This window comes from Anguilla rostrata, chromosome 4 (assembly GCF_018555375.3).
Source record: "Anguilla rostrata isolate EN2019 chromosome 4, ASM1855537v3, whole genome shotgun sequence".
NCBI classification, from domain to species: domain Eukaryota; kingdom Metazoa; phylum Chordata; class Actinopteri; order Anguilliformes; family Anguillidae; genus Anguilla; species Anguilla rostrata.
This window is the reverse complement of record NC_057936.1, coordinates 42394563-42420628: the sequence shown is the minus strand read 5'-3', so window position 1 is coordinate 42420628 and position 26066 is coordinate 42394563. Positions and strand designations below refer to the sequence as shown.

At 43.2% G+C, this 26066-nt stretch overlaps 1 protein-coding gene across 2 annotated transcripts in view; it reads right to left on the bottom strand.

Moving 5' to 3' along the window:
- Positions 1-6222: 6222 nt before the first annotated feature.
- The window catches only part of mtmr6 (myotubularin related protein 6), a 49836-nt gene continuing 29992 nt past the window's right edge, over positions 6223-26066 (bottom strand). For both annotated transcript variants that reach the window (XM_064334077.1, XM_064334076.1), the window contains 9 exons: positions 21030-21164; positions 20502-20634; positions 19774-19883; positions 19420-19545; positions 9909-9958; positions 9615-9815; positions 8555-8689; positions 8283-8409; positions 6223-6820 (listed from right to left, as the gene is read on the bottom strand). In XM_064334077.1, the coding sequence (XP_064190147.1) occupies positions 6518-6820; positions 8283-8409; positions 8555-8689; positions 9615-9815; positions 9909-9958; positions 19420-19545; positions 19774-19883; positions 20502-20634; positions 21030-21164 (1320 nt within the window). In that variant the 3' untranslated portion in view covers positions 6223-6517. The remainder of the gene's footprint in view (positions 6821-8282; positions 8410-8554; positions 8690-9614; positions 9816-9908; positions 9959-19419; positions 19546-19773; positions 19884-20501; positions 20635-21029; positions 21165-26066) is intronic.

Here is a 26066-nt window from a genome sequence, read left to right as displayed (position 1 = left end):
GGAGTGGAGCCCAACCCCTCGTCCTCCCCCCAGCAGAGGCTCTTTTTTCTCCTTACATTATTTATTTCCCCGTCCCAGATTTATTCCCTCCATCACTCCCTCCCTTCCACTGCATTCTGTGCTTATATTCTGGATTGTTCTAACCTTGCACTAATGTGATTAGGTTCCACAGGAAATAACTAATTTAAGAGTGAACTGGTACTGATTGCAAAACTTCAGTACCATCAACAGGATGGCAAGTGGGGCACAAGCACGAGGAGGGAGAGAACAAACAAAAAAACGAAACAAACAAAGAAAAGTCAGGTGGTTATTTGTGTGTAATCCGAAATCCGTCGCTGAGATTTGGGAAAATCTGCACTTTCTTAAAGAAGATTTGCAAAATATTCCAGACTTAACTGACATAAGCAGCACATGTACACTGCACACACGCACAAACACAAACCAAAGCATTTGTCTTTCCCGCACATGTACACACACAATAATTCTTTCACACACATGCATACACACATACATACAATGCACACACAACAGGAAATTAAACCTGCATGGAAACGGGTTAGTAGAGGGAATGGTGGCTGAATCCAATGTGACTCAACATAACCATCACAGCTAGCGTGCTGTACTGAGCAGCCCCTGTGTGTGCCCTCATGTGTATGTGTGTGTGTGCACGTGTATGAGGAAAATCAAAAGTGCGAATAATGGCACAGTGCTCTGACAGCACATATCCAGCAGTATGTGGCTTAAGGCTTAGCCCCCCCACCCCCATATCTAAGGTGGCCTGAGGAGGCCTGTTGTGGATGCTGAGGATTTGGAGTAGTAAGTGGAGAGGTCCCCATGTCTGTGAAGAAGCGCCTGTTGAGGAGCATGCGCACTTGCTGCTGGGTCAATAATGGGTGGTGCCTCATTCATGAGCCCCCACTCCTCCCTTTCTTTCCCTCCAACCCCTCCCTTTTATGTCAGCATCCCATATGCACCGTGGAGAGCCCCCTCCCTGGCACACACCCTCCTCACTGCCTCCACTTCCACCTCACTGCAGTCAAACAATGTCCACATTGACAGCATGGAGTTGGACTGCTCTGTGCTGCTTTATCTGGTCTGCCTCCACTTTCAAAACCATCCCTCCCTGAAACTGGCTTCACCAGGCATGGAGGACCAGGGACAAAATCACCCACCTGCTATAACAGACATACCACCCTCACCCCCCAACATGGATGATGCTCCATCTGTTCTCTATCTCTCTTTCTCTCCACTTAAATTCAGTTTTCCTTATTGGCATGAAATACAAACACAGTATTATATACAGGGAGCTCCATAATGTTTGGGACAAATACATATTTTTTCTTTATTTGGCTCTGTACTCCATAATTTTAGATTAATACTCAAGCAATTCATGTGGTTAAAGTGCAGATTCTCAGCTTTTATTAAAGGGTATGTTAATACCCTTGGTATCATCGTGTAGAAATAACAGCACTTATACATAGCACCCGCATTTTAGGGTGCCATAATGGTTGGGACAAATGGATTCACAGGTGTTTCTGAATATTCAAATTCTTTGCTGCAAGTATAAGACAGCTTTCAGTATCTAGTCTTGGCATCTGTCAGCATAAAGATGAGTGTTGTGCCAATGAAAGTCAAGGAAGCCATTATGAGGCTGAGAAATATGAAAAATCTAGGGGAACAGATTGAGGGGGGCATGTCTATAGGCTTGTTTTACTCATGTTTCTTTAGCAATATCACATTAGTTCAAAACCAGAAAACCTGAGTGATCTTAGAGAGACAGAGAAAGAAAAAAGACAGCAAACGAGAGAGGTGTTTGAGTGCATGAGAGAGACCCTGTATATGTGGTCAGTACATATTATCTAATTTCCGATAACTTTTCTTTCTGGACAAATGATGAAAGGCAGTAAACCCACTGGGTTTCCACCTAAATATAGATTACTATTAATCCTATATGAAAATTATAGTAATCTTTTCAAGAATGTCCCTTTCTTTGTGTTCAATTCTTCTTCTTTAATGTCATAATCTGTACACCATTACTGTGAAATTCATTATCACTTGGGGTTACTATCACAATCATTGCGGTTGCACAGGATCTAAAATTAATCTGTTCATTTATAAAGGAGAACAGACAGTACAACTGATTTGTTTTTATGTTATTCAGACAGGGGAAAGCAGAGAGTACAGAAGAGATCACAGAGCATCAAATGCATCTCTCCATCTGGTTCATTTTTAAGTTATTTATATCTACTTTGGCCATATTAACAAACAATTCCTGGTAATGATGCATCTTGACTGTGGATTTTATAGAGATGGGTTTCCCATGTGTTGACGGATCGATCAGAAGATAACAAGACCGCAATGCGTAAACAAGCTCCGCTCTTTTCCCGCCTCCTGATGATGTTATAAAGCATGAATTCATCTGTATGAAATATCAGAAACCGCTCAACGCTGTACTCCTTACAGTGCTTAAATGGGACATTTGAAAGACAACAGGGAATGGGTTTGTGCGTGCGTGCGAGTGAGTGAGAGTGAGAAAGTGAGAGAGAGAGAGAGAATTTGTGTGAATACACATCCAGCCTTGATCACCATGGTCAGCACTTTACACAATATAATAGTCTAATCAGTCTGTGCAATGGATCTTAAAATACCACCACTTCAGTAATCCCAATATGCGTGAGTCTTGTGCTTGTGCTTATTACAGTAATGAACTGAGAAAGCAAATTATAACGGAGAGACATTACTAGGCATCAGAGTTGGGTTCAGTTCTGGAAATTGAATAAAATGTGATTAATTAATTGAAAATCCTCTTAGAACATTGACATATTTTTCAATGAATGAACAATAGAAGGAAGAGGAGGAGGCAAACAGGGTCATCTTTATACAGAAGGCAACGCCCCCTTCTGGCAGGTCCACATACAAGTTGAATGCCGTCTGACAACAATTCCTCTGCTGAGGATGTAGTCAGACCTGGCAGTAAATATACATGCTCCGGCAGTAAATCAAAAGAAGAACTGGATCACAGGGAACCAGACTTATGTTATTCCTCAGAAATGGGAACTTGTAAACACTCATTATCCAACACATTAACTGGGATAGTTAAAAAGGCAAAATAATCTTGGCAGAAAAAGACCAGAAACAGACTGTATGGATTTATATTCCATAAATAATTAACACACAAATCAAACTTCTCGATAAAGCTAAAATCCTTTAAAATCAGTTGTCCAACCAAATACTCAATGTATAAGTGACTATTCCACTATTCTTACTTGACTTGTTTTTGTTCAATTTGACAAACACCCAACAGATGCCCTGTGTGCTGAACACCCTACAAGTACAAGTTCACGGAAAACTCCAAACAATGTGTTCAGGCCAATAAGGCCACTGGCCATCATTAGCTCACATTAAAGACGTGAAAGTAAGCTTTGCATCCATTTCAAACATTGTGGGTTGTGAGTACAAGTACCATCTCAACACAGAAAATTCACAATGAAAGCAAATGACATCACCCATTGGGGTACGTGCACAAGAGCACAAATCAAACTTATGTGGTGCCGGCCCTAAAAAGACTACACTGTAGCAGAACTCGCCAACGGTAGCAGGTATGTAGAACAGACATACAAATGCATGGATTCCTCACAGACTGAATCACCACGTACATATGCAAACACACACTTCTAACTGATCCAGCTCAGGCAAATACACACACATATACACACACACCTCTTACTAACACTGATTTACGTCATTAACCCGACGACACACACTCCCACACAAATAATGTTGCTCAAACATACTCATCAAACAATCAGTCCCACACACACACACAAACAGACAGACCCTTGTCTGACCCCCCCCCCCCATTGTTGTTGTAATTAGAGTGACCAGCTTTAACCCTCCTAGCAAGAATATATATCCTTACATTTATATAGCACTTTTCCGAATGCTCAAAGTGATTTACAGTGAAGGGGAACTCACCTCACCCACCACCAATGTGTAGCACCCACCTGGGTGATGCACGGCAGCCATTTTGCACCAGAAAGCTCACCACACGAAGGTGGAGAGGGAGAGAACGAAGGTTTACAGCAATGGCTGCCATGTCTTCCATGTAAATGCAGTCACAACCAGGACCTCCTGGTCTTTTAAACCGAGTCACAGCCAGGACCTGCTGTTCATTTCGCCTTACCCAGAGCCTATATGTCAGTTGTATGAGTCCGTCATACGTGTGCTTTAGGTATTTTTTCAATTTATTTTGGGTTAAACAGCTTTGCCATTAGCAGTGCTTTTCTCTGAGGCAGGGAGCATACCTCTGTTTCAGAAAAGACAGCATAACACCGATAAGACCAAGAGATTGTCATCACCAGTCAAAATAAATATTTTTTCTACTTATGAGTAGATTTGTAGTCGTGTTAATTTGTACACATGTATGCATCAATTTGTACCCGTGTAAGTGTATTAGCAGAAGTCGCCACCTCAGGATAGTGAGACGCAGGTCAGAAAGTCGTGGTTAATAACATTTTTTATAACCAAGTGTCACATCAGTCCTGTTCTAAAATTTAGTACCATCTACCTGTAATGTTATGTCAGGACTGTTCAAAACTCTAAAACCATGAACCTGTAAAATTACATCAGACCTTTTCTCACCTCAAGAAACACATTTATGGAAAGTCTTGTAGCCTGTAGAACCATGAGCATGAGCAGTGGGATATCTTGCTTACCAAAATAACCTCAAGCACAAACACAGTACAGAATACCGTCTCTGATTATACCTGTACATTACAGGGAAAGTGGGCTATTCTGAACAATGTGATCGATCAGCAGGGGGCCAGAAATAAGGAAACGCCCAGTTTATTTACATGCCAGAAATAGAATTCTGTAGCGCTTTATGCCAGAGTGCTGTAACTGCATTGATGTAAACACAAACATTCAGAGCAAAGGTTGGCCACGGGATCACTTCAGAGCAGTGACAATACTTATCTTGGTCTGACTCTCACCTGCTCATGAATATTCATGGTTTGGATAGTCTCCTTAGGAACTTAACAGGGACTCATAGGAGCTGGGCATTTTCATTGTTTGAAAATTAAAAAAAGTCACTCTTGCTTCCATTTCCGGTTCTAGCCACATATATGAAAGGAGAGGTGGGAGGGAGAGATAGAGAGGTCTAATACCAATCACTCATTTTATCCGTCATTGTCTTCTCAGCCCCTGCCTGACCTGGAAACCGATTGAGGTCTGGCATCTTCAAGGAAATTGCAACCTGATAAGAGAGAGAGAGAGAGAGAGAGAGAGAGAGATAATACTCTCACAGTCACCAGCTAATGTGCCGGATCATTGCTCTGAGTGAGAAGGTTCTTGAGAGGTACATCTCAAAACATCAACCATCTTAGCAGAGATGCTGGATTCTAGAACAGGTGATTTGTGCAAAATGCTTGCTGGTGCATATGGCATGCACAAAGCCCATGTTGCCCCCTAAACTAAAGCCAATACAATTCAGCAAGGAAACGCAAGTATGTTACTGGGGCCTGGAAATGATTCACAGTCTCAGATTCACAGTCTGTATCCAGACTGCAGCCCTCCTGAATCTTGATATATCACACACACACATACCTATACACATTTACATATATACAAATTAACACACACATATTCACACTTACCCATACAAACCATTACACAAGCCCACATTTACATGCTACCTTATGAATGCAAACATATGTGCACATACAAACGTACATATGCATATGCACAGAAACGTAACACTATTAAGCAGACGCACATACAACCTGTCACCTGGTCTCTCCCTCTCACACACACACACACACACACACACACATTTTCACAAAGTTGCATACACACATACACTTGTATACAAAAGTACATAAACAGTCACACACACACAATCACCTCTTGATCAGCATAAACTTTTCTCAACTCATTTGTCAAGCTCTGTGTGTGCTTGCATATGTATATGTACGAGTGTGTGTGTGTGTGTGTGCGTACCATGTTCCCAGCGTGGGTTTTAGAGAGATCATTGAATATCCCAGCAGTGCCATTCTTCAGACCTCCTCCTGCTAACCAAGAAGTTCTGTAACTGCACACACTCTCAGCAGATCAGTCTGAAGAGGTGTGCGATGGAATATATCAATGTGCCTACACACAAGCGTGTTCTCTTACCCCCACCACCCCTGGACACCCACACCCCGCAAAACACAACCAACTCTGGAATGGTAGCTGCAACCCTGGTAACCCCACCAATGGGTTTATTCATCTGCTGATTTATCCATTGATTTGTTCATTCATCCATTCACTGAGCGCTATTGACAGTCTTTACAAAATAAGAGCCGCACTGGGACAAGTTAATGCCAGTGATGTTTCGTATTTTCTCATTCAGGTACTGATTATGGGACGGGTGGCTCCACCCTGTACATGTATGACACATGCCAGCATAGTGGGGGATCGCTGGGGGGTGTGGCTCCTCCGGTGCCAGACCGACTCCACCTCTCCAGCTATCCCACAATGCTCAGCAGGTCATGCGGGCCACACCAAACTCCAGGCTGACAACCGCGAGCTCAGGTTTAGTGCTGAAAGAGTCCTGCAGCTCTGCATAGCCGTTGTCGGTGGCACTGCTGCCCTCTACTGTCCGTTCTCTGCCACCGCAGTCCGGCTCTGCCTCCCTCCCCTCCTCCTCCTCCTCCTCCTCCGCCTCTTTACAGCTGAAGGGCGCCCCCAAGATGAGAGACTGGGGCCTTGCAGGTGGGGCAATGTGGCTAGGTGGAGCACGGATGTCCAGGGGTGGGGCGCTCACGCCCAGGCTCCGCAACTTCTGCAGGAAGAACACATGGAGGGACAAGGCTCAGGAAGCAAGAAAACAGGAAGTACACACAGGGTCAAATAGCATCAAATACAGGAAGTACATTGATGATTGGATAGGAAAGAAATAAGATATTTTCCTCTGCCCACCACTGTGAAAATTATTGTCAGGCTAGAGACACAAGAGGGACTGGAGCGAAAGTCAGTATTTGACAAGATTATTTCTTGAATTCAACTTTTTATTGCTTACATGTTGGCAATACTAATTCACCGGCCACTTTATAAGGTACACCTGCTCAACTGTTCGTTAAAGCAAATATCTAATCAGCCAATCGTGTGGCAGCAACTCAATGCATTTAGACATGTAGACATGGTCAAGCCAATCTGCTGAAGTTCAAACCAAGCATCAGAATGGGGAAGAAAGGTGATTTAAGTGACTTTGAACGTGGAATGGTTGTTGGTGCCAGACGGGCTTGGTTTGAGTATTTCAGAAACTGCTGATCTACTGGGATTTTCACGCACAACCATCTCTAGGGTTTACAGAGAATGGTTCGAAAAAGAGAAAGTATCCAGTGGGTGGCAACAATGCCTTGTTGATGGCTGAGGTCAGAGGAGAATGGCCAGACCGGTTCGAGCTGATAGAAAGGCAACAGTAACTCAAATAACCACTCGTTACAACTGAGGTATGCAGAAGAGCATCTCTGAACGCACAACACGACGAACATTGAAGCAGATGGGCTACAGCAGCAGAAGACAACCCGGTACTAGCAAGGTGTACCTAATGAAGTGGCCGGTGAGTGTATACCAACAGTGTCAATAAAGCCCTGGAATTGAAAATTAAATAAGTTACAGAGAGAGGGAGATTGAGACAAGAGAGAGACAGGGACAGCAAGATTATATGATTCTATGAACATTCCTCCAATTACAATTATTTAGAATAAAAAATCAGTTCTACAAGAAATTTCAACATTGCAGTGAATTTACTAAGGGAGAAAGCACATGGGGTCATCTATGTCGTAACAGGACAAATTCCAATCTGAGATTCCAATTAGAATTTGGCTTAAAATCTACCCTTCTTATATGGGGAAAACAAAGATTGCAGCATACTAACAGCACAATTTGTGTTTTCTTGCCACACTAAGGGAGAATGAGTGACCCTGTCATACATGCAAGCACACACACAAACAGACAGACACAGGCAGACTCACTTAAACACATGCGTGTGCATGCACACACACCTAGCATTACTTACTGCCATTTTTTTACATCTATTATCCATAATCTATTATCCATATTGCACATAGTTTTCTTAAGTAACCTCTGCTTTGGCAACACACATGCCTGCATTTGCCATGCCAATATAACATCTTTAAATGTAAAAATTTGAAATTTGACAGAGAGACAGACAGAGAGAGAGAGAGACAGAAACAGCAAGAGAGAGACAGAGACAGAAACAGAGAGGGGTGTGTTCTCACAGTCTCCAGCTGCTGGGCTGTGTTCTCCAGATCTTTGCTCTGCGCTCTCAGAGTGAGCAGGTTCTTAAGGACGGACTGGCGAGGGTGCATTGTCCGGTCATACTGGTGGTACATGTTTCTCCAGAACCTGGGTCACAGGTCAGAACAACGTCAGAACCCAAACGTTTGCTGCCATTCACACCGCACCTATGTTAGAACACAAAACCCTAGCTGTACAGCTCAGAATTCGCAAAACCAATGATGACGATGACAGTGAGGTGGCGTACACTCACTTGAAGTGGCAGGGCAAAGTGCTGGGCTCCAGGACTGGCTGTGACTCAGCCAGGCTTGGGTTGTAGAGAGGGTTCAGGTAGTTCTGCTGCTCGTTCAACAGGGAGGACCACAAAGAATGAGTCTTTTCTTTCACCCTGAGAGATGGAGGAAAGGCAGAGGAGGGAGAATAGGAGGTGAGACTGTTAAAATGTCATTCACTCTCTGAAGTCAGCCACTCGACAAAGTCAGTCTTGGTTGCCCAGCTGCACAGCCAGGCACTGAGTTTTGGTGCAAAGCTGACCACTTCAGTGTAGTTTGAACTAATTGAATCCACTCCGGTTTGAGTTGTGTTTTTCATCCAGTGACGGGATGCCCGTGGGGACTGCAGTTGGCTGCCTCCCTGCAGAAGGGATAGCCTACCATGGTTGTTCTCTCCCTCACACTGCCCTCTAGTGACCTCTGCTGGCAATGTAGCCTCTGTGGGAGTTCTGACTGTAACAGGCGTAATGGCACTCTCCACCAAGTGTGTCAAATTGTCTGGTGACGGTCACAAACCAGGCTGAAAAAAAGAGGCAGCTGGTTTCATTAGCATCAAAGGAGACTAATGCTAGTCTTCACCCTCCAGGCTCGTGGAGCATGTCATAGATGAGAAGGACATCCACTGCAATGAGTAGGAGAGGGAATTGGCTACAACTAAAACTGGGGAAATGGGCAAATGGGTTAAGACCCCCCCCCCCCACCACAAAAAAATGAGGAAAAAAATTGTTTCCCTGTTTCCCATCAGCTCCTGCTGTTTACATCCCTTGACACAGGTCATCACACTGCCACAATCCAAACTCCATCCAAACCTTCCGATTATGTCTGTCAATCAATGAAACACCACCCTCAATCACTAAAGCCTCTATCTCAATAAGACACTTCCTGCAGTGTTTTTTAACAAACCCTCTGCATTTCACTCAAGCCCCTTCCTCCCTTGCCTTTCATTGGACCTCCTCCACCTTGCCTCCTCACAGGGAAGCTCCTCCTATCCACCTCGTCTCTCGCTGCCACAGAGGCTCCACCCTCATTTCTGTGACTCACTGTAACTCCTCCCTCTGGCGCTGGCTGTTGCCCAGGAAATTGCCAAACTGGCAGGAGTGTACATGCTCGTGGATCTGGATCAGGAACCACTCGCTGAACTCGAAGGCCTGAGGGAACTGTTCAGTCAGTTGCCACACGCACTCCAGGAACTGTGTGAAGACCGGGGACACCTCCTTAGGATCTCCATCCAGCTGGTCACACCTGAGGGGAACGGAGTCAGATCAGAGAGGGTCAGAAAGAATAGGCCACACACCCCACCCCCCCCCAGTCCCACCCGTTCAGCCAGGTGGGTACCTGTCTCCGAACTTGTGCCCAAATGAGATCCAGTCTTTCTCGATCAGGACCTTGGCGAGAGAGAGAGAGAGAGAGAGAGAGAGAGAGAGAGAGAGTTTAAGAGTTCTTTATTGCACAATACGCAGACATAGATAAAATAAGATAACATATTTACATTTATATTATATTGCAAGCATACCGAAAAATATCCAGACAATGACACTCGGGGAAAGGAAATAAAAAAGGATAAAACAGAAATATTAAATAGACTAACAAGGGGGTAGGGGAAAAACAAAAGGAAACACTAATACATTGACTAACTTGAAAGACAAGCACAGAATGAAAAAAAACGAACACCATTACAGTAAATGGTTTACCTTTCGCAAGACATAAAACAAATAAAGAAACAAAGAAGAAACAAAGGATTTATGATAACTGAAATCCACTTTAATACGGGCTGCAAGGAGTCCCTTTATCATATATTCTGGGTCAACCAACCCCTGACCCTCAGCATGGTGCTTTCTGGTTTACCAAATTGAAAGCTTTGACAGCCTAAACAACAGGTTCATTAAAACATGAAGCAACCTTTATTTAGCATTATACCAAGGCCCAAAAATAAACAATTCAAAAGAAAACGGTACCCCTGAAACCACTTCTCCAATAAACTATATAAACCCCTCAACCTGTGACAATGTACAAATAGATGATATAACGTTTCCCTTTGTGCGCAAGAAGTCCAACCCTCCCCAACACTAGGATCTAGGTGTGCCTGTTTGTGTTTGTATATTGCCCCATGCACAATCCTCCACTGGAGGTCGCCGGTCCATTTGTCAACAGGTGGCTCGTACAGCGGCCGCCAACAGCCTTTTGGAGAAGAAACCGGACCAAAAAACTCAGTCCACCCCTTTAACCCTGCCAGAGAGCATAAGTGTAACACTTTAACACAGATGTGATAAAGGGTTTTCTTCCCTCAAATCTCAAACTGCCCCAGCTTGGGGGTTGTGAGACACAGGAAACTTCCCTATTCCTCCTGCCATTCCCCCTCAGCAGGAGACACAGTCAGAGAGGGGAAAGCATACTCACACTCATCATCCCATTGGTCAGATAGAGTATGGTTCCCTGCATACGCTCTGAGGGGCCCTGGCAGGGAAGCACAAACCTCCACCACCAACCTGTGTGGCAGCCTAGAAGACCAGATACCAGTCAACTCCCCCAGTCTTGCCACAGATGTTCCCATCAAATGCCCTAGTTTGACACAGCCTGCCTGCCGCAGACTAGCCCGCAAGCTGGGAGAGGACAAACAGTTAGTTCTTATAAAATTGCTGAAGTGCAATGGCTCCTCAAAGAGCCACATGCCTGGTTCTACAGTAGGGTCTTGTTTGTCACTAAAGATCTGCCACACCTGTAAAACTGACTGGTAGAATGGTGTCAACTCTGATCAGTCAAACTCTTCATTCTGCAGTAGAAACAGCGGCTTGTCATAGCCGAGGCCTGCCGCCCTCCTCAGCAGCAGTCGAGCTGTATCCAGCCAGTTGAGACCGCAGGAGTAGAGCAGCCTCTGTGCAGCCTGTAGCCTGAATGCCATAATCCTGGCTGGGATGTCCATGAGGCCTTGCCCTCCCTCCTGCACTGGTAGATATAATGCAGGTGCCCTTACCCAGTGCTGTCCAGACCAGAAGGTCACAATCATTTGCTGCACCTGATTGACTAGGCCCCTTGGTGGAGGTTGAATAGTTAGTCTTTGCCCTTATGTTGAGGCGACCAAGTTATTGGCGACCAGTACTCTTCCCCTATACGACAACTGAGGTTGCAGCCATTTCCATTTAGACAACCTGGCGGACACCTTCTCCACTACACCCTCCCAATTCTGCTTCTGGTATTCCTTATTCCCTAAAAAAACACCCAGAACTTTCATCCCCCCTGTCCCCCACCTCAGATCCCCTGGCAGACTGGGAGCTGTCCGCACCCACCCCTGCCTGAACTGCAAGGCCTCACTTTTCTCCCAGTGCACTTTAGCACAGGAGGCCTTCTTCATAAACCCCCAAACTGTCCTTTAAAACCTTTACATTACCCTGATTTTGAATAAAAACATTAATGTCATCTGCATAAGCTGATAGTGCTAAAGGTGATTCCTGTAGAAGCCCTGGTAGGGATACCCCAATTAGCTTTGTCCTGAGTCTGCATAAAAGTGGCTCAAGAGCCAATGAGTATAATAGTCCAGATAAGAGACAGCCCTGTCTAATCCCTCTACTAACAGGAAACGGACTACTGGGCCCACCCCACACCTTCACCATGCATGAAGCCCCCTCGTACAGTACTCTTACACATGATAAAAAACCTTCCCCAAAACCATAGGCCCTCAAAGTGGAAAACAAAAAACCATGATCAACCCCGGGCAAAAGCTTTTTCCTGATCTAAGGATAAAATGTCAATATTAAGATTGTAAACATTGCAAACATCAACCAGGTCTCTCATTATCTACAAATTGTCCGTTATGCTCCTTCCTGGAATACAGAAGGACTGGTCTTTATGGACAAGTAGCTCCAGATAATTGTTTAGCCTATTTGCAAGAACTTTGGACAGAAGCTTATAGTCAGCACATAAAAGAGTGACAGGTCTCCAATTTTTTAAGAGAGTCAAGACCCCTTTCTTTGGCAGTAGGGAGAGAGCAGCACGTTGACAGGAAGCTGGTAGTGAGCCACGTCCAACACAGTCCACCAGTACTTGTCGTAAATCAGGCCCTAAATGATTTCAGAAATGTTTATAGTCTACTGGTAAGCCGTCAATGCCTGGCGCGTTACCTGGTGCCAGCTCTCTTACCGCTACAGTCAGCTCACCCAGGCTGAGCTCAGAGTCCAAGGCTGCACACTCTGTTGCCCCCAACTGAGGTAGGCCCTGGATTAGTATGAAAAACTACTGACTACTACATCTCTACAGGCTCATCAGTCATCCTGTCATCTGGGAGGCAAAGACAGGCAATTTACTTCCTTTGAGAGACAGACTTCTCCAGATTAAAAAAGAAAGCACTAAGTGCATCAAGATCCCTAATAATTGTGAACAGTGCCCTCAGCATGGCCCCTTCCTCTTTTCATGTAACAGAAGACTCAGGTCATTCCTTTTCCCCAGCAGCAGTTTCTCTTGAGAAGGAATGCCAGGAGTCACCAAGTTGCCCTGTATATCCTGAATTCCCTGCTCTAGCCTCTCCACTGCTGCTCTTACCCTGGCTATTGAGTGGGAAGTGTACTGTTGACAAAAAATGTGAATCTGTGTCTTTCCAACCTCCTACCACTGCCTCAAAGAGTCAAACTCTGCCCTCCTGCTCCTCCATACTTCCCCACCCCCCACACCAGGTATAAAAGTTAGGGACAGTAATCGCCCTCCCTCTTCCTGCACTCTCTCTTTGCCCCCTTACTGCAGGGTCTCTTCCTGCTACTGTCCTTTGAGTTCCCACGTACTGTGGAACTCCTATGGGCCTAACTCGAGTTATCACAACTCTGTAGAACTCCAATTCAAAGGGGTTTGCAGAACGCCTAAGATCACTGCAGTCACCGATTTATCTAACGCACAGATAAAGTCGCTGTACACAGCAACCAGGCTCTGCCAATTTAGCTCGCCTGCGGTGACTAAGCCTGATCCATCCCGCGTGAAAACCAGCGCACAGCCGACGCTGCACCGACTAACCACGACGAGTTCCAGGAAGAAGAACTTTGCTGACGACCAACCCGGGGGGAAGAACCACATTGCCGTTGCTATCGAAAAACGACTCGCGCCCCACATCTGGAAACCTCCACAATTTCACCAATTTCACAACGCCAATACTGTTCCCTCCAGGACCCCACAGAGACCACCGGAGGCCGCTATCTGCGTGAATGGATGGACAGTAAGACTGAGCAAACTTTCCAGGCAATAGAAGTTTAGTCTGCACTGAGTTTAATGTGACATTGTGTCTTTCAATTTTGTCTTCTACAATAATTTGCGCTGGCTATGTAATCTTTGGGAAACAATATCACGCATGGTCTTTCTCTTTCTCCCCGACTAACTTTACAACCCTAACGACACCACACTCGTTGTATAGTCGTTAGGGGGCGAATAACTAGCTTGGTTGCATGTATTGCTTAAGAACTGAAGTTCCGCTTCACTCTCTGGCACTACCAGGAGCAATACTCCTTCGTATCTGAGCTAAGTTATTCAGTCACGCCGGTTACACGGTACCCCACACATACGCAACCAACCCGCCGTTTACCCTTCCCCCTTTCGTCCACAAACAAAGGGACACGTGTGCACACGCAACCGCACACACGCATACGCACCCCTACCTTCCCGTATTTAGCAGTTTCCCCATTTAGATTAGTTTGTGTATGTTCTGTTTGTACAATTGTTTAATAAATAATTGTATTAAACCCGTGTCTGTTTTGATGTTGCTGGAACGTGAGAATCAAACGAGTCAAAATAGCCTATATAGACCTATATTCTTCAGGTTATCATAAATCTTTGATTTAATTATTGTATTCTTAATATTTGTCATTTTGATTACTAATTGAGTTCCAAATTTATGGTTGAATAGTCTAGATAACTGTAATTTTATGAGACTGATTTTTAATTGTGCGGTTATACCGCTTGGCCTACATAAGTGGTGCCCAATGTGAGAATATAGAAATATAATCCTGACATAAGTGGTGCCCCGTGTAAGGCTATATTGTCATTTCCCTGACTCAGTTTAAGATTAAAACACCAGTATGAGTAGTACCTCATACTGGTAGAAAGACATATCAGTGGTGACTAGATGGTGATCTGGAAAATCAACAGGATGGATGAAACTCTTTGCTAACCTGGTGCCAAAAGCTTGTGATATGTAAAGCCTATCTAACCTTGCACCAGTGATCCTACCATCTAATACCCTAACATGTATTGTCTGACCTGTGAGTGTTTAGCCCTCCATGTGTCTACTAAGTATAACTGAGTTAGTATTCTGGACAAAATAATGGATGACTGTAAATGTGGTTCCTCACTTGTTCTGTGCAAACTCCACAATGCAATTAAAGTCACCCCCTAAAACAATACTTTCCCTGTGCTAATATGTCCCTCAACCACTTAAAAACCTCCACCCGCTCTGATCCCTCATTTGAAGCATAGATGTTTACAAAACAAAAAATTATCTGAGCCCTTACCATGTGTACCCTACCCTGCACTACCTCTGTAGCAGATAAAATATTTACACTAAAACCGGGAGCAAAAAGAATGGCTACCCCTGCGCTAACATTGGTTCCCTGCGTTAACATTGGCAAAGAAAGTGCTGACCCCTCCACCACAAGCCCAGGTCTACCTCATTATTTAAGTCAGAGTGAGTTTCCTGAAGTAAAACAACATTTAAGCCCTTCTGCTTAAAGAGTTCTGACCCTAGAGCCCTCTTCTACCCATCCCTTCCACCGTCGACCCAACTCTCTAAACTTGCATAAAGAAAATAAAGAGTGGAGTCAGAAAAAGAGAAAGAAAAAACAGATAAAAGAGCAAGACACCCTGTGATTCACACTCATTTGTATTATTTAATGTTTCTCATCCGTTTTCCATTTTTTCCATTTTTAGGCAAAGCCTCTTTCCTCAAGGCGGTCACATGCTTTCTTAATCAGTAATGTTTTTTGTCGTCTAGTACATCGAGGCCTGCAGATTTATGAAGAACTGAAACAATTTTAATAAATTTCTCAGTGTTAGGGAAAAAATCTTTTACTTTAACGGATTTTCCAAATGTCTCGTCAAGAAAATCGTTAATCTCATTTAACGTTTCTAAGTCACCAGAACAAGACACTGACTCAGCTACTGAAGTGCCATCCGAATCACAATCATATTCCATTTCACCATCGTCTTCGTTTCTCTGGCTCTTCGTAACAAGCTGCTCGGACCCCACCTCCTCTAAGCTAGCCTGTTCATACTGTCCAGATTCAGAAACTTCTGGGACCAGAGATGCGGTGCTTACAGCCCCACTACCAACAAAGTCCTCGCTTGAGGCTGCAGCGCTAAAGATTGCCGTGCCCTGGATTAGATCTGCTTGCTCTTCACCAGGCTGTTGTTCTGCACTTACTACCTCTGGGGAGGGTGCATTTTGAGGCTTTCTGTCTCCCTGACCACTTGTACCTTCCCCTGCTCCGGGCTCCGCCGGCTTCACCTTCCTCCGTAACCCGATGTCTGTGCGGGCAAGCAAAGCGTTTATGGCCTACATCACCACACTCAAAACATTTAAAGTTACCAGAGCTTGCATATACCATGTAAAAACCAGATGTGAGCATCACAGAGACATGAAAAATGGCTTAAATGAAGCAGGACATTTAAAAGTTGTCCTGCTTCAATCTAAAAGTTTTTAGTTTGCAATGAAATACTGAGAGATTCCATATATAAAACATGTTAAACTATACATGTCCAGGATCAAAAACTCCTGGACCTCAAGTGTGTAAAATCTAAAGGTGGATATGCAGAACTACTAAAGATGAATAGCAAAGAGTAAGCAGTGTACCCAGTGTCTCCAAATCTATCCAAAATGTCTAAATTATGCATTTCTGTAAATCACAACATAATCATGTATTCCACTACAAATCAACTGTTTTGACTCAAGAAACTCAGTTTTGCATCATTTTCAAGTGGGAATTACAGGCTTTCCATCAATGGTCTAAAATATCTAGGGGTCCAGAAACAACCAAAATCTCTCCAAAAATGAATAAAATGCTTTTTGTCCATTATAAAGCATATACATGGGCCCCTTATGAAGGTTTAAGATGAAACATTGATATGAGATTAAAAAAAAGAATGCAAAAACATTAGCACACAATGTGGTACAGTACCTAAATGTGTAATCATTAACTGTCGTATGTTTTTCTGTACTCTACTGTATGTAAAGTTTTCTTGTATGGGGATGGGACGACATTAAAACAACATACAACCACCCACCACATTTTGCCAATGTTCCAGTTAGGATACATCTGCATTTAACAAAAAAAACTACTTATCTACCAAGGAATACTTATTTTAGTGTGAAATACCCTCATTATAAAATACCACTAACCTATTTAAAGACACCCAATTTCAAAATTAACGTATATAACAGGAATATTTTCAGCAGTAACACTTACATTTGGACGATGAAATCTTATCTGTGTAGAGTAGTTAGAGACAGAGACAGAGAATCAATGCTGTCGTTCCCCTCTTCTGACTTAGTTCAAAAAACAGTATATCAGCTAGGCCTGAAAACATATGCCTTAGCTATGCTCAGAAGCACATAATTTAGGTGCACCCAAAATTTTTCACAGTGCCTTTTGGCGCAGCAATAATACATTTTAAGCGTTACCTTTTTTTGTCAGTTCCCATAGGCCTACACATTGGTCATTTCTTAACACATTATGTAAATAATTGTAAACAGGAATAAAGGTGCAGATAAATGTTTTTCTTTATTTAAATCACAGCACAAACCAGAAATCACAATAACCTCAATTGTTTAAAAAATAAACTTAAAAAGTGCTGATGTTTAAAGTGCTTGACAAACTCAAATAAATAAATTAAGTTCAAATAACTCAAACAAAAGTGTGCGCTGCTCCCGGAGGTACGGTGGCTCTGAAGTGCAAAACACAAAAACAAAAAGAAAACTTTCGGCCCTGAGGTGCAGATGCAACATACGAAAACAAAAAGGAGTGGCCCTGAGGTGCAGATGCAATGTACAAAAACAAAAAGGAGTGGTCCTGAGGTGCAGATGCAACATACAAAAACAAAAATGTGCAGCCCTGAAGAACAGCCCTGAGGTGCAAATGTTTTGCACTTCTGGACCACTCCTTTTTGTTTTTGTATGTTGCATCTGCACCTCAGGGCTGCTCGTTTTTGTTTGTTCGAGAGGACAGTCTAATGGCAGCCTGAGCCTGCAATTTCCTCCAAGTCCATGTGGTTCTTTCTTCGGAACAGACAGTTTCTTGCACAACTTTTTCAATGTCTTGATACTTATGATAATGTGGTGCTGATGTGCCAAAAGATTTTTTTTGTTATTTGTAAAACCTATACTGAAGTATAACTTCACAAGATGCTCCACCTTCCTCATTTTAACGCAGGCGGCAGGCTGATATTTCCCCTCTAAAATAACACGTAGCCTAAAATTACGACTTTATTCTCGTAATATTATGACTTTTTTCTCGTAAAATTATGACTTTATTCTCGTAATATTGTGACCTTATTCTCGAAATCTCCAAATTTTTTTTCCCCTCAATGTGGCCCTAATACTCCGTCGTAACACACACAGACAGACCTGCTAAATGTCAGGCGCACCGGTGCGATCAATGAAAATGTCTAGTCGCACTTGACAGGTTTTTGGTCACGCTCTGGAGCCCTGTCACCTATCAGATAGATGAACTGTCAATCAAGCCAGTTGTACTACAAAGGGCGACGACACCGTGAACAACGTGTGGTATTACGCACAACTATTTTGGAAGGTACCCAGGCGTCACAAATGAGCGCATATTTCACAAACAAAATGTCCAAGACAATATATGATCACTCAGTCTCGAAATGGACATCTCTCCGCGTAAAACCAATGGTAAGGCTGGATATTTATTCCATATTTAGTCCCAGATATTGACAGTAGAATGACATGGTATTGAAAAATTCCTTGTTTGTTTCAGTGTTCAGTTTTTCATAGCTGTACTGGCAATGCCTTCAGCTATTATTGGCCTTATTTTGTTGTTATGACGGAATACAAATTTTTAGTGATAAAAGAATGTTTAATGTATGCCCAGATAGACACTATTGTCCAGTGTGTTATGCATGGGGGGGTATAGTTGGAGAAGAGATTGCAGGGAGTGGGTGCTTGGTAAATGGACGACCAGCGCTTAGAAACTCCATCTTCAGCATAGTTGTCCTTGGGTGTCAGTGTAGTATAATGGATAAGTAGTTTGTCTTGTAACCTAAAGGTCGCAGGTTTGATTCCCCGGTAGGACACTGCCGTTGTACCCTTGAGCAAGGTACTTAACCGAAATTGCTTCAGTATATATCCAGCTGTATAACTGGATACAATGTAAGTCGCTCTGGATAAGAGCGTCTGTTGAATGCCTGTAATGTAATGTAATGTAATGTAATGAATCGTCTACTAATAAATAAATAACACAGAGTTTGTGTTTTCAATAATTTGGTTGCAGGAGCACAGAATGTCTGAGTTGAGCAAACTCAGGACACCGGCATCATGACCGCTAAGTGATTGCACCAACAAGTAAAACCTGTGCATAAATTGCTTATGTTTCCATGTTTTTCTGCTCTCTCTGATATTGAGGCACTTGACAGCATAAAAGTTGTGCTTCTGAGATGGCACCATGAAAGAAAGAATTTAAGGAGCATGCGAGCCCACACTCAATGCCGCACTCAGGCCTCAATCTTTTTTACAATGAATAAGTACCGCTATGTTCCCATGAACATCGGAGACAGTGGGACATACCATGAAGTCCTTTTAAAAGAGGGAGAGTTCTAGAAGTACCAGGTGGGCCTTCAAAGTGATGGAGACATTGGAACGTACCATAAAGCCCTTGATGGTGCGGTAGTAAGGATCCATCAGCAGCGCCCCCAGAGAGCACACCTGAGCTGTGCGGTCCCACCCGTCTGAGCAGTGAACGAGCACACTGGCACCATCGACCGTCACAGCCTGGAACAACACAGCACACCAAGACCTGAGCTGTGTGACACTCCAGCTAATTAACGGTATCATAGCAACAACATCCATCGCCAGATCTGTACCAAAACGCAGATTACCTTCATGACTCCATTATCTTGTCCGTGCAATCTCATGTTATCATGTGTGCAAAATGAACATGTACACACACGCGCACACACACACACACACACAATGTTCTTAGGAATAACAGAAACTTACCTTGGCTAGGAAGATGGCAGCATCTACAATTGCCTTAATGTGTCTCAGCCAGCCACAGCTCTCTAGCCCCAACAGGTACTCTGAGATGGATAGAGAGCGTGTTCCCACCACTGACGGAAAGAGAGTGAGGGCAGAAAAGAAGAAAAGACAGAAAGAGAGATATTGAGATGGATGGAGGGGTGGAGCAAGCCACATTCAGGGACAGTAGGTTTTTAACAAGTCCCATTGTTAGTGCCTTTGCTTCATCTTGTGGGCAAACAATGTTACTGTTATTACTTTGGAAGATATGCTCAGCCAATGAGAGTGAAGGTTGCTCCAATTTCTAGGGGTACATACTGTAGTGACAACTAAAGCCATAATTTCCAGAAGTCACCCTGGAAACACAAATAACCTATACTATATTTATGAACCCAAACATCTTTCATGTCCTTAACCCATTATTATTTGGGGAAAATTATTTATTTGTACCATAGGAGCTGTGACATTTCAGCTGAAATCACAGGCTCCTCAGAGAGGGCCTCCAATGCAAAGTAACAGATAAAATTATGAGTGTGTATTATTCTTTTCAGGAAACAGTAGTGAGTTTTTGGAGAGGGAATATACGCTGAGGAGAATGTGTTCAGTGTAGCAGGAGTGATGAGGAGTGCTGAGGAGCAGTGTGTTAGAAGCTACGTGATGCCAGTGTCTCCACCTCCCCTCCCCCCCGAAACGGATACCACATCTCTGACCTTCCAGCAGTTTCTGCAGGCTCGCTCTCATGACGTGGATGTTCTCGATGCCCACGAACTGGAAGCGGATGTTGGAGTAGTTGTCCTCGTTCTCGTAGCCCTTTCCGGCTGCCCGATTTGCCAGAGCATTCAGCTGTGGCAAAGCCAGGGGAGGGGCACTGGTTACTCAAACACCCAACAACCACACACTGTATCCATTCAACCCAGACAGCCAAGACAGCTCACCTTCCACACAAATAGCAATAGCTCCCATAGACAGTGAGGAATGACACTGGCTACTGTTTCCTATACAGTCAGCTTTAAAAGCTTCTATAATCACACCAGCACTATCTTTAGTTACTCCCCTTAATGAATATTCATAAGATGCATACAATTTGAATGTTTTCGCTCCAGGTGTATGTTGAGAATACAGAGCCGCGTTATCTGGTCGGTTTTTAGAAATGCAAGCTGCACTTCTCACTTCCCTACAGAATGCTGACTCGCACAAGGAGTGCCTGGCAGACAGGAAGCGGTGGGTTAGCATGGTACCTTGGGCCGTGTGTCCATGACATAGATGAAGCGGCTGTTATGATTGGCTTTGCTGATGGCCTGCAGCATGTACTCGTCTTCCAGGCAGCGCGCGCTGAAGCCAGAGAGGGGCTGGCTGCACCGACACACCGCCGCCTGTAGGGGGCAGGAAAAAACTCAGACTGAGGAAAAATGGTCATTACCATCAGTGCTCTCATTGGAGAATTCTTAATGTGGATCAGGGGTGTCAGACCCATTTCCCAGATATTTCTCAAATATTTTCTTCAGACATGGATTCAAGCAATATTGATTTAGCGACCTTGAGCTCTGGAAAGCCACAATATAAATAAAATGTATTATTATTATTATTGATGCTCGTTTTCCTTTTCTTTTTTTTTAAAGGAGAGCGGGACAGTCAGCTATTCTTAAATATTTTTTTGCTTTATTCAGACAGAAAGAAAGCAGCCAGGGTGGCCGATAGAGAAGAGACCACAGCTGAGAAAGTGCCAGGGTTCCAATCCTTGGACTGAGCCACAGCTCTTGACAACTATAATAGTGCTATTTAAAAAAGTAAAACACAACCAGAAATGGAAACTTCTTCCCATTGCAAATGAGGAATGTCTATGGATTTGAGATTTTATGGTGATGCTAGCAGCATGGTCTATAACGTGGGAATGACAGAGACAGAGAGGTTGTGGCAGTACCACCAAGTCAGCACACAGCTCGTGATGGGAGTGTGCATTATTTTACTGATGCTACATAAATAACAAGCACTGAGAAAAATCTGCTTACTGTCAGCAGACTGGTGATTGTTTTGTTTATAAAGATGCAAACTAACATTGGCACATTTCTTTACATGCATTAAAAATATGGCTGGCTGATATACTATGAAGATAATTACCAAATATTTGGCATGGAATACAGGTTTTTTCCTGCACAGAGAAATCTTTGGTGTGCACCAGAGCAAACATTGTGAGGACCAAAGCAGAAAAAAGGTTAACTACAGGTAAGAGTGTTATTTATCTGGTGGCACAATGCAGCCCTCTGATAATCGGAGAAAAGCAGAGAGAGAGAGAAACACAACAGCAAGACAGCACACGCATGGGCTCTGTGGGTGGGACTATCACATGCAGGGATGCTCAGTTCCAGTTCCATTACCACAGAGTGAATGCACAAGTGAATGCGATGATAAGAAATTTTTGGTTACGCTGACCTATAAAACGCTATTCCAAAGCAAAATTAGACATGATATACATCGTTAGAAAGCTTATACTCTCACCTACTGAATAAATGAATTGTCAATCAAGCCAGACTGTACTAAAAAGGGCGACAACGCCGTAAACAACAGGTGTGGTATTACGCACAGCTATTTTTGGAGGTACCCAGGCATCACAAATGCATGTGTATTTCACAAACGGATTGTCCAAGACCACTCAGTCTACACCATGCGTAAAACCAATGGGAAGGTTGTATATTTATTCAATATTTAGTCCCAGATATTGACTGTAGAATGACATGGTATCATTTTTTAAAACTTTGTCTTGTTTATTTCATTATTCAGTCAGCAGCGTTTTCACTGCTGTATTGGCATATCTTAGGGCTATTGTCGGGTTTATCTTGTTGCTATGACGGAATACGATTTTTGAGCGGTGAAAGAATATTTTTATGAATGCCCAGATAGACAATATAAATGTGGGTAATGGCGGATCTCCTCGCACAACTCTCTTCAAAACAAGCATCCATTAAATTTTGTTATCTGGAGCATGCCCAGTCGGCGCGCTTACTAGGCTTGGTCACAAATTTTGGGCTGCGCGCGGACGTCCGCATAGGGGTCCGCGCGGACCCTCCGGACATGGGCGGATGACGACATTTACGTCACAAGGACCAAAGCGGACCCTCGCGGACACGCGGACGCGGAAAGTATGAAGCAGCCTTAAAGGAGTACCATGGTGGTTGAACGTGACACTTCCCAGTTGTCTTCAGGCAACAACAAAACAAATGTGCATAATTTTTTTATTCTTCGGTCATTTTAATGCGCTTTAAAACGTATTTTTCTAAGCCTAAATTTCCCAAGATAAAAATTCACCCGAACCGTCTGGGCGTGGTAATGAGAACTGTCAGTTAGCTATGATTGACAGACCGTGCCCCGTTTCCATAGCTATACCCATGATACGCGCTCTCTTTGGGAGACTGAATTTTCACAAGCTAGCTAGCTTAGTAGGGCTAGTATATCAAGTTTCGGTAGATAGCTAAGGTAAGGACGTTGACTTATATCCAATTATAATTTTTATATCTATTTAGCCAAGTTAAGATAAAAGCACAACTATAACGTCCTCATAAAAGCAAACTAGCAAGCTAACGTTATCGATAACATTGTCTTATGAAAGCAAACCTCCTAGCTAGCTAACGTTAGCTAGCTAGCTAAATGAATATAACCAGAAATAATCTAAAGGCACTCTAATTTGAGTGAACCTAACGTTAGTCAAATATTTGCATTGTCTGAACAGCAGGACGGTGTGTGCTGTCAGATTTCTTTACGGGGCGTGGAAATGGGAGTAGTTACTGTATTAGTGACGTAGCAAAATGACAACTTTCTCAACCGGTTGAAAATAGGACGATGAATTTAAAACGCATATTTCTCCAAAAATACAGAACGGACATATTTAATACTTTGCTCATTGTGTTTCTTCAATGCCTCTTGTGCAAATAGCACATAAAACCGAGAAAGTGTGAAAATCACCATGGTACTCCTTTAAAGCAAGATTCCCTAACCTGCTCAGGATTTGTTTCTTTTTGCGTCCAAGCCTATCACAAGTATCTCTGTTTTATCTTTGTTTAGTTTAAGGTAGTTCTCATTCATCCACTTTATAACACTGGTCAGACAGTTAGTTAATTGATTTAAGCTCTGAGGGTCATCAGGCTTTTAAGGCTGCACTCACATCAGATCAGGCAATGCGGCACCTTGCCGAAGGGTTGTGCGGCGGTGTGGGCGTGTCACGACATGGCCCATTTGTGTAAACGTCATGTTGTGAGCTTTACCCGCCCCCCCATTTCATGTCCGCTAACTCAAAAAAAAAAAAAAAAAAAAAAAAGGACACAAACACAAACCGAAGGAAGCTTCTTGCTAGCGTTATTTTGCAGCGTAGACTGCCAGTCAGACGCAGACGCAGTCGAAGCTGGGTACGCAAAATAAACCAAGCGAGGACACAACTGGGACAATATCATAGTTTGGCTCATGAGCTCCATAGTGCTAGGTACAATAAACTAACATACAAGAACTGCTGAATAGCGAATCTTCTATACAGCTTCATTTCGGACGTTCGGAATTGATATTTAGCTAGTAATTATTGTTTCGTTACTCATCCCATTACCCGGTACTGTCAAATCACGGTGACAATCATAAAATCAAATCTTGAAGAAATGAATTGCGTCAGTAATTCATCTGACAGTTGCTCGGTAAACAGCAGACTGCTCCATGGTAATTTAAACAACTTACGTGATTGGCCACTACAGCGTGACGTCGGATTGCGTTCCAGCAAAAGTTGATTCTGATTTCTTGCCACAGGCCGCTGCGTTTTTTTCGGCACCCCATGCGGTCCCCACTGCCGCAGCCTAAACACACTACCCCCATTCAAATGAATGGGAAGACTGCCGTTTTTGCTGCACTACCCTGCGGCAAGCTGATCTGGTGTGAATGCAGCCTAAGAGAAACATACAACTGAGTATCGTCCGCGTAACTATGGAAATTGACTCCATGCGTTCTAATTACTTCACCAAGTGGCAGCATGTACAAAGAGAACAACAAAGGACCAAGTACGGAGTCTTGTGGCACACCATAAAGAATATCATGTTTTTTGGATGCATGTTCCCCTGGCTAACAAAAAAGTGTCTATTAGTTAAGTATGTCTTAAACCAATTTAGAACAGTGCCCAACATAATTTTCAAGGCAGTTTATGAGAATCCTGTGGTCAATGATATTAAAGGCTGCACTTAGATCAAGTAGTACAGGAATGGACACATTGTTCTCATCGGCATTGACTCTGAGGTCATTAACAATTTTAACAAGGGCAGTTTCAGTGCTATGATTCTGTCTAAAACCAGACTGATATGTCTCATAGATATTATTTCCACAGCGGAACTGATTGATCTGTGTAGATACTACTTTCTCAAGGATTTTACTTTAAAAAGGCAGATTTGAAATTGGTCTAAAATTACTTAAGTCAGAGAGGTCCAGGTTATTTTTCTTCAGAAATGGTCTGACAACAGCTGTTTTAAGAGGATCAAGAAAAATGCCGGTCTTCAAGAACAGGTTCAGTATTTCCAGTACACTGGCAGAGAGGCAACTTGTAACTTCTTTGAAAAAGACTGTAGGGATAGGATCTAAGGAGCATGTGGAGGATTTCAGTTGCAATAATTTTTTTTTAGCTCTGCTTCATTTAGTATTTTGAAGTTATCCATGGTATTCCTTGGGCAGCGAGTAGTACATTCAGTTGGTGACACTCTAGAATATGTTATACCTGATCTAACTGTTCTGGGCTGCGTTTCCGAGTTTCGATGTACCTTAACGTTTTACGAAGGTTCTTAAGGCTTAAGGGAAACCGCTTTTTTACGAGTGTTTCCCAGACTATACCTTAAGTACAACTTAAAGGTACATCGTAAGTTGGAGCTGGCCTTCAATGTGGTGCTGAAAAGTTTATCAATCGATGCCAAGCGAATCGATTGTCTCACTTGTAAAGGCTTGTGAATGACGTTTTAATATTACACGTGTTGTCATAATCATTTTACATCAATCTAATATTGCAGAAGAGGAAGCTATGCCTACTAGAGATTATCTGCTAATCTCTTTAAGAGTCCGTTAAGATGAGATCTTGTGATAGTTTCAATAAATACGTACATATAGGCTACAATGGATAAAATAAAAAGCGTCAATCGGGACATATAAGCCATAGTCTGGGACTTCGTGAAAGCCCAGGGGAAAGGATATAGGCTACATATGGGTGAATTATTTAGTTCTTATTGAAACAAAGGTCTAATGTTAATTTGTTTTTGTCACACAAT